Source organism: Nomascus leucogenys, chromosome 2 (genome assembly GCF_006542625.1).
Source record: "Nomascus leucogenys isolate Asia chromosome 2, Asia_NLE_v1, whole genome shotgun sequence".
Classification (NCBI taxonomy): Eukaryota; Metazoa; Chordata; class Mammalia; order Primates; family Hylobatidae; genus Nomascus; species Nomascus leucogenys.
In genome coordinates this window covers 74,436,462-74,446,482 of record NC_044382.1, presented here as the reverse complement: position 1 = coordinate 74,446,482, position 10,021 = coordinate 74,436,462, and the positions used below count along the sequence as shown (strand labels likewise).

The 10,021-nt window shown below is 40.6% G+C and overlaps 1 protein-coding gene across 1 annotated transcript in view; it reads right to left on the bottom strand.

The window, feature by feature from the left end:
* Positions 1–7,619: 7,619 nt before the first annotated feature.
* The window catches only part of ZNF720 (zinc finger protein 720), a 60,234-nt gene continuing 57,832 nt past the window's right edge, over positions 7,620–10,021 (bottom strand). Inside the window, exon 5 of the mRNA XM_012505271.2 lies at positions 7,620–9,832. Within this exon, the coding sequence (XP_012360725.2) occupies positions 9,813–9,832 (20 nt within the window). The 3' untranslated portion in view covers positions 7,620–9,812. The remainder of the gene's footprint in view (positions 9,833–10,021) is intronic.

Genomic DNA, 10,021 nt, shown 5'->3' with positions numbered 1-10,021 from the left:
AGTCTCTATACTCAGGTTTAGGCCCTGGGCCCACTCTGGTCATCTCAGGTCCTTGTCTGTGATGACCCTTCTGTGCTTACTCTCATGCTTGCCCAGCAGTGACCACGGTTGGTGATGTGGCACAACTGTCTTTTTTCCAAGGAGATACAGTTCGATCTATCAAACAGCTCTTCACTGATCTCCTGCATGGAATTCGGCAAATAGAGTACCCAGCAAATTGATTGAGAGGTGTTAGTGGCCTGCTTGGCTGTTCCCACAAGGAGATGCTCTGATTAAAGTTCTGCATCCTAGATTAGGCACAGAGGAGCATCTCCATGAACCTCCAGCCAGGGCAAAAACCACATGACAGCTTGAGGTCTCAAAATCAAATCTGAGTAAACAAGCTTAATCCCCAACACTCACCTCCCCATCCTGCCAGCCATGACCTGGGGTATGAACACAGTAGAGTTCCAGCACCTAACAACCTGCTCCTTCCCAGGAAGAGCCTCACCTCACCTTCTGCTCCCCAGGCCTACACACATATATGGTGATGAGGAGAGGATATGAGGTTGTCCAGATGGGATCTCAAGTGAGGATTGGTCTGGAAAGGGCTACCCTGTGGTTACTTTGGCGTACCTCTTGCCAAATGACCTGAAGCATGGAGGTTGGGGATTGAGAGCTGAGCCAAATTCTGCATCTTTTTGGAAAAGGCTCTCACTGAAGCAAGAGCTTCGAAAAGTTAGGATAGAGCAGAACATCTTGCTCTCTTGACAGTCTCTGGCTAACTAAGCTTGACAGGAGACTGTCTTCAGAAATGTGAGTGCCTAGTTACCAAAGTTCTAAGTTCTGTAGGGGTCTTTCACCAAGGAAGTGAGGTCACTTCTTCAAGGTTTCATCATTCTTTTACTAAGACCTACCCATAGGCTTCTCTAGGATGCTGACTGCTCATCTTCCTTCTCCATGTTATTTTATTACCTGCACACAATCATGCAAACACAGACCTCTCTCCCCCAGACTCTGAGAAGACTCAGTGAAGCCAGGACCACAGGTTGAGGAGAGCTAGGTCAGAACTTCCTTTTAATAAATTCACGAGTTATGTCATCCTAGATATGTCATTGTGCTTCTCAGGGGCTCCACAGTCTCCCAACCTGCACAACAGAGATCATGCTAGTTACCCAGTTCTAAGAGAACTCATCAGGAGTTACCTAATTCTAAGGGAACTCATCAGGAGCATGTGAAATAATACAATGGTCATAAGTTGGTATCACATGTAGCTAATATAAAAAGACAGAAATGGAAGAATTACATGGGTGGAACAACTCAAACATGCCTGGGTCTTATAAGTTGCATGTTGGGAAAGTCACTTCCCCTCCTGGTCTCATTTTCCAAGATCCACCATAAGGGAATTGAAATTAAATAAAATTTCAATAAGGTCATCCTGAGGCAATAGACCTTCCAACGTCTTCTCATTCTATTTAGAATCAGGTCCATTTGTCTCACCTTGGCCTCTGTGGTGAGCGGCCTCTGTGGTGGTTCACGAAGATCCCCATTTCCCAGTATACACATCCTAGTGTAACCAGTAAGTGGTTAGCAACTCACCTCTTGGCAAAAGAATACAACTGAAGCTATGGAATGTCACTTCCTTACTAAAATATTGTCTTTTACCTTTTACTTTCTCTGTCTAGTGCTCTTAATTCCTTCCTTCCTTCCCCTACCCCCTGTGGTGTAGGAGCTTGGTCAGCGTGGTGGGGAAAATTATAAGGAAAGATACAAACCTTCTTGGAAGGCCGGGAGGTTTTGCAAAAGCTTCTAAATAAAATTTGGCTGAAGGCAGCCAAATTCCCTTCTCTGGAGCCTGAGAGCAAAGGGTAGATAAAAAGGGAATGTAAATGAACTTATCTAGATAAATTTGTTTACTCCTGTCTCCAGAAACCAACCTTTGATAATTCATGCACAGGATTGCTCTCTACTCAGGGGTTTGACAATGTTTATTACCCCCAAATTGTGTTTACTCCAAGCCTTTGTCATTAAATCTATGCTTAATAAATGTGAGCATCGCCGGCTTATAGGGCGATAAGCACTCTTGGCTGAGCTGCACTGTCATCAGTGGTTCTAAGGGGTGTAGTCTCCCTAGCCACACTGTCAGGCAAAATACCTGTGTCAGCATACTTCTTTCATCTGTCGCTCAGCCAGAGTCTGCAGGACAAACTCAGCAGGTTGTGCCCCATGTGAGGAATGCTGCAATGGATCATGACGGAACCCTTAAAAATGAAGGTGAAGAAATTGTGCAGTAAGTCATTGGTGCCCCCTTGGGATTTCCAAGTTTGAGGGAAGTGTTTAGGCTAGGGTTTCATCATGGGACAACAGTTATCAGCTCAACAGCAACAGCATATAAAAGTATTGAAACAGCTGCTTAAAGCTAGTGAAGCCTCAGTTTCATGGGCTCAATTAAGGGACCTAATACAAACTGTTGTTTCCCATAACCCATGGTTCCCAGAAGAAGGTATGCTAGACATACAGCTCTGGGAACAAGTGGGGAAAAGTCTTAAACAACATCATGAACAGGGGCAACAGGTCCCAGTAACATCTCTAACATTATATGCTTTAGTTAGGGCTGCTTTGGTCCCACTCTACACAGAAAAGCCTAAAAGGTAAGGGAGGAGGAACCATCACCTACCTTACCGCCTCCTCCTCCCTCAGCCCTGCCATTAACAGGCAAAGATACCAAAGAGGAAACAGAGGTTTTGCCTGAGCCCCCTCCTCCAATAAATTGGAAAAAGACAAGGGATACACTACAGCTATGGGACCCTGTCTTGGGCAAGTGGCATTAGAAGGGGAGCTCTTAACCTGCCCAGTAATGCAAGATCGACAGGCAATCAAGTATCTGAACCCATTTCTTTTGATGCTTATAAAGAGACAAGAAAAAGCACTAAAGAAAATGGAGCTGCTAGCCATTTACAAAAGGAATAATTGAAGCCATAGCAGACAACTTCTGTATGAGTCCATGGGACTGGTCAGTGCTAGCTAAAAAACCTTTAGAGCCCAGCCAATACCTACTCTGGAAGGCAGAATATGATGAGTTATGTGAACAACAAGCCAACCAGAATCAATTGGCCAGGCAAGACATAACAACTGCTATGCTCCAGGGTAGGGGTCCCCATGCCAATGTACAACTACATTTTGATACCCAAGCCTATGCACAAATGTCTTTGTGTGCTCTCAGGGCTTGGGACCGAATTTCCGAAAGCAGTGTTCAACAGGGATCTTTCATAATTGTTCCATAAGGGTCTCAGGAGCCATTTGTTGAATTTATCAATTAGTTCACCCAGGCAATTCAGAGATAAATTAGTCATGCCCAGGCCGTTGATATCTTATTGCTGCAATTGGCTTATGAAAATGCTAACATCGACTGCCAGCAAGCAATGCAGGCAATTAGAGGAAAGGCAGCCACAGTCAGGGAACTTATACAAGCAAATCAACTGGTGGGGACTGAAACACATGAAGCCAAAATATTGGCTATGGCATTAGGGCCTCCTAAAGTGAAAAAGGAGAAAAACCCAAATTGTTTTCTATGTGGAGAGCCAGGTCATATTAAGAGGGAATGCCCGAACAGTAGAGACCAAGGTAACTCAGGAAAAGAACCCCCTTTTATATGCACCTGATGTAGAAGGGGGAAATATTGGGCAAATCAATGCAGGTCCAAATTTGAATGCCAGCAGCTTTCCTCGGTCAACGGAAAGCCCACAGTCCTCTCTCAGAGCAGCCACCACTGGGAGCACAGGACTGAACTTACTCTGCCCCAACGAATTAGTGCTAAAAGGAGAAGACCCTAAAAGGGGCCCACTGCCTCTGGGAACAGTGGGAGTAGTCCTAGGGTGATCAGGCCTATCCAGTAAAGGAATTAATGTGCTCACCAGGGTAATTGATAGTGATTATCAAGGTGAGATATTAGTTATGATGGAATGTAAAGGTCTGCATATTCTTCCTCCTGGATCAAAGGTAGCTCAATTACTACTCTTACCATACTGGGTCCCCAACGGCCAGGGAAAGGAAAGGGGAAAGGGAAGTTTTGGAAGCATGAGATCCACAGGAGTATATCAGAACCAATTAATCACTGATCAGAGACCCATGATCACCTTAAAAATTGGAAATAAAAATTTTACTGGCTTATTGGACACAGGGGCAGATATTTCAATCATTAGTGATCAAAACTGGCCAGAAACTTGGCCTTGGGTCACTAAGAAACAAAAAATTGTCAGCATCGGGGAAGTGCACACAGCCAAGTAGAGCACACGCCCCCTAACATGTTGTGATTTAGAGAGAAGAAAGGCAGTTATACAGCCTCTAATCATGCCCATCCCTGTTAATCTCTGGGGATGGGGTCTATTAGCCCAATGGGGGGGGGTCACTCTGCAGATGCCTAATAAAGGCCACTGTTATTATCCCTCCCCTACCCCTGATGTGGCTCTCTCAAGATCCAATTGTGGTAGAACAGTGGCCTTTAAAGGGAGAGAAATTATAATGAGCCCATGAATTAGTTAAGGAGCAATTAAAAGCCGGCCATACAGAACCATCAAACAGCTCTTAGAATTCACCCATTTTCGTCGTTCCCAAAAGTTCTGGCAAATGAAGACTTTTGCATGGCTAACGGGCTATCAATGCTAATTTGCAACCTATGGAGCCCCTTCAACAGGGCCTCCCTTCCCATGTGGCGATTCCTCAAGATTGACCTATAGTCATTATTGACTTAAAAGACTGCTTTTATACTATTCCCCTTGTAGAACAGGAGAGGGGAAAATTAGTGTTTACAATATCAGCTGTCAATAATGAAAGGCCAGCTCACCAATTTCATTGGAAAGTACTTCCTCAAGGAATGCTGAACAGTCCTACCCTGTGTCAGTATCATGTAAATCGGGCTTTGCTCTCCAGTAGAAACAAATTTCCTAGTTGCAAGGTTATTCATTTTATGGATGATATTTTACTAGCAGCCCCAACGGAGCCAGTCCTTTTAAGTTTATATGCCTCTGTCGTAAAGAATACACAGTTAAGAGGTTTAATCCCTGAAAAGGCACAATTGTCTTCTCCTTGGAAATATCTTGGATACATACTAACTTCCCAGTCAGTAAGACCTCAAAAGGTTAAATTAAATACTAGCGACTTACACACCTTAAATGATTATCAAAAATTACTGGGTGATATTAATTGGCTTCGTCCCACCTTGAGCATAACCACTGATAAGTTACAAAACCTGTTTTCTATCCTAAACGGCAATACAGCCCTAGACTCTCCCAGGTATTTAACTCCTGCAGCAAAAAGGGAAATCGAGGAAATAGAGCAAGCTATTTCTCAGAGGCAACTAGATTGCATAGACCCACAACATTCAGTTAAATTGTTTGTTTTTCCTACTAAACATTCCCCAACAGGATAGCCCCAGGGCTATGCTTCCTAGAATGGATTTTTTGCTCACATACTGGGACTACAACACTATCTCTCTATATCCAGCTAGTTAGTAAAGTCAACTATACATGCCACAGATTATGCAATCAGTTGCTAGGTTATGACCCTGATGTCATAAGAATTCCTTTGAGTAAAAAGCAATTCGAAGGAGTACTACCCCCATCTCTAGATCTTCAGACAGCACTCTCTGATTATGCAGGTCATATAGAGCATGCCCTTCCTACTGACAAACTACTTCAGTTCTTTTTTTTTTTTTTCTTTTTTTCGAGACGGAGTCTTGCTCTGTCGCCCAGGCTGGAGTGCAGTGGCGCTCTCTCGGCTCACTGCAAGCTCCACCTCCCGGGTTCATGCCATTCTCCCGCCTCAGCCTCTCCGAGTAGCTAGGACTACAGGCACCCACCACCACACCTGGCTAATTTTTTTGTATTTTTAGTAGAGACGGGGTTTCACTGTGGTCTCGATCTCCTGACCTCGTGATCCGCCCGCCTCGGCCTCCCAAAGTGCTGGGATTACAAGCGTGAGCCACCGCGCCCGGCCTACTTCAGTTCTTATCTCATACTCCAGTAGTTGTGCCTACAAAAGTAGTTCACTCCCCCATAACTAACACTTCAACGCTTTTTACTGATGGCGCTGGTAAAAATGGAAAAGTGGCTATTTGGTGGAGACCGCATAATTCCCTAACTCATTCTGGATTTACTAGTACTCAGAGAGCTGAGGTTGGAGCCATAATACTGGCCCTGGAGACCTTTTCTGCTCAGCCCATGAATACTGTTACTGACTCGGCTTACTCTATTGCATGACACATTAGCCTACCTCCTCTTTTTAATAAATATTTAGAGAGGATGGAAAAATAAATGTGAATAACATACACAAAATAATTTAGTAAATGAAGAATGGTATGAACAAATAGAAATTTGAGGAAGCAGAGTGGTTAGTATGTAGTAGCCCCTACAATGTGTTAGGGATTATTCTAAGCCAATTACATATGGACTTAATACCTGAAATGTATAATATAGAAATTCATGAAAAATGACAAACTAAGCCATTTACAATCCTGTTAGGTAAAATTAAGACCATCACAGAAATAAAATGTTTTGGTATACAGTAACTAAATGAACATAAACATGCTAAATATAGTTTCACTAATTAGGTAGAGACAAATGCGTAGCATTTTTCACCAGTAAAGAGAAGATACACATTATATTCTAGTATCAAAGGTGTAAAAAACTGAATGACAAAGTGTAGGCCTAACAATGACATGAATTTTATGATAGCAGAAATTCAAGAGGTCACTATTTTCAAGGCAACTAAAATGACACCAGAAATTATAAATTGTAAAAAGCAAGTACTATCTAGCCACACATAAATTTCCCTTGTCTCTTTTAGTTTATAGAACAAGTAGAAATCCAGACAGATTCTTTTGTAAATTCAGAAACATGCTAAAAAGGAAGCAGAGTGATTAAAGCCAAAAGACCTGAATTCAGGTAAATAATTTTATCAATATTATTTTAATATTATAAACAGTAATTCTGGCTGTATCTAGATCAGTTCTGTTCATTGGCATGAAGTATATAGTTTCAGAAACGTGCAAAAAACAAATTTTTAAGTATCAAAAAACTACTGTTTACAAATTACTATTACCACCTGGTATATTCGAGAGGAATGTTCTGAATGAAGAAATGGGATATCTCATAAGATTCTGCTGTATGCTTTACAATGTCTATTGAAATATTTTACTCATGTACACTGTGAATAAGCTTTTAGGAAAATGCTATATATTATTAAATATTTTAATATAGACAACTAAAAAATCCTCAAGAAGTTACAAGAACCTTTAACTTGCTGAATGGAGTTAAAGGAAAATATAAGAACCTCACAGGAGCAGAAGTAAATCAAGATAATCATTCAGAGTAGTCAAACTAAGAAAAAAATGCTCCCTTCAGATACTGACTCATCACAAAGATGTCAAATCTATGCATGTTTTTCATCTTGTTCCCAAGGAAAATGAAAGAAACACTGGAAACAATATGACTATAGACACCCCAAATATGTTATCTCCCAAAAGTGAGAACCAAAGGAAAAACTGAGTGACATAATAAGGAAGAAATGTCTGAAGAAAAAATATGCAACAACTTTGCGCATTGGAATTATATTTAAAATGTTTAAATGAATATAATGAAAAGTAGAAAATCAGTGTTTATTTTTGTGGAAAGAACAAATAACTAAAGTTTAAAAGCCACATTTGAACAACAGCCCAATAGAATATGAATAATACAAAATTAAGTTACTAGACAATGTATAGGTTCACCACTAAATTAAACAGAGATGATAAGAGGACTAGTGAATTAGAATATTGAGCAGAATGAATATAGCCAAATACAGTAGAAATACAATTTCATAAAGTATCATTTTAAAGACTATAATGAGGAGCAAAACATGCCTAATTGTTTCACCAGAACAATGAGTATGAATTGGCCACAGCAAATAAGGCCAGTCAGATCCAAGGACTGGATAAACAGAATCTTTCCCTCCATGGGAGTAGCTAAAAACATGCATTGCAATGGGCATGGATACAGAGAGGAATGAATTGTTCCCATTACTGCCATCAGTATCATTATGCTTTGTCTTGCATAACTGTTCCAAGTCAAGTAACTAGTCTATTAAGAGGCTGGGATGGGACTCAGCGTCAACTCTGCCTGACTCCAAAGCCCATGAACTCCATGGGCCCTTGAGGTTCTGGAGAGTGCCACTTTTGCGACAGAAGTAGGATTCCTTAGACATTCTCATCCATCTATTATTCTTCACTATTGGGAATAATCTCCTTTGGACAATGCTTCTGAAGCAACTTGGAAGGTCTTCAAATAATTTGAGAAAGTGTCTAAGGGCTGAGCTTAGGAAATCAAGACCCAACATTACTCATTTCTTATCATCAGAGAAATTGGAAAGCACATAAGAACACACTCCACATGTTTGCAAATTCTCACGTTTGCAAATTCTTTTCATTTTAGTATTTTCAGGTTATTTATGCTTTGAAAACAAATTAAATCAAATTACTGTGCCTGAAATAACCTCTTACTCTAAAAGCAAGTGACATAAAAAATAGATCTGTAGAGAGACACTTCTTCCTGCCGCAATTTCCAAGACTCCAAATGAAGGAATGTTCACAGGGCACATACCTGCAGCACACATGGAAATCACACACAGCTAATGCATCCCTCACCCTGAAACAGTGGGTCTCACCCCTGGCTCCACATTACAGTCACATGCGGAGGCCCTACAATTCCCAAAACCCCAAATTGCAACAGACCAATAAAATCAAAATCCCTGGAGTAAGGCCCAGACATCAGTATTATTTAAAGTTCTCCAGGTGATTACAGAGTTTAGCCAAGCCCCCAAAGTACTGCTTTCAGCCAAAATTTTTTGGTGTACTAGTTGCAAATTGTCTGTTGAATGAATGTAAAATGCTTACTCCTGAGTTGCAGCCTTTCAGTCATACCTGTATTATTTACTCACCTTTGCAGGAACTGACCTTTGCTACTCCTTTTGTTCCTGATCAACATGCTCCACATGTACTGAGTGCATAGTATGCCCAGGGTCCTGTGCTAGGTGTCCTGGCTTTCAGAGCATCACTGTGGGGGAAAACTTTGCTGGGAAAAAGTTTCATCTCAAAAAATCAAAACCATGCCACTTACCAAATGAAGGCAAAAATTGAAAGACCCAAGAGGTGTCCATAAGATTAGGACATTGATACTTTAGAATATTCAAACCCATCTGCTAATGCCATGAGATTGTGTTCCATATTATGACAAAAGAAAACACTGCCAATATTCTGAGATAGTGAGTTAGGATTTTGGTGCAAATATGTAATATTTAATTTTTTATTGATATACAACATTACATACAGAAACATACATGTAAAGCTTTTTGGATTATAACAGATAATTTACATAACTGAGGAATAGAACCAGCTTTACTCCTGCCCAGAAAATAAATTTCTCCCTCCCTCCCTGTCCAAAGGTAAACAAGATCCTGAGCTAACATTGTAAATTAATGTTGTGCATTTATACAAATGCTATTAAAGACATAAAAATAAAATATATAGACCTGCCTCCAGCTTCAACTACTAATCATGTACCACTTCTGCTTCATCTATACTTCAATCCTTTCCCTACCCCCACCCACTTAATTTTTTAAAGTTTTTTTTGTGAAGATGTACATACATTGCAAGGCATAAACCTTAACTGTACATGTTAGACAAATAAATAGACCTGTATAAACTTCACCCCTTTTCGAAGCAATACTTTCATCACCCTCAGAAAATTCACTTGTCTTTGGTCCTTTTTCTCAAGCAGAGATTAGCTCTGTGTTGATTTTTTTCACCATAGGATTATTTTGCCTGGAATAGAATACACAAATACATAAAGTACAATTTTGTGTCCAACTTTTCTCCTATTGAGCAGGTTTATGAATTTTATCCAGGATGTGTGCTTGATTTTTCATATTCCTGAGCTGTATTTTGTTCTAAAAGCTATACAATTAGTTCATTTTCTTATTGATGGACATTTTGGTTGTTTCCTGTTTTGGG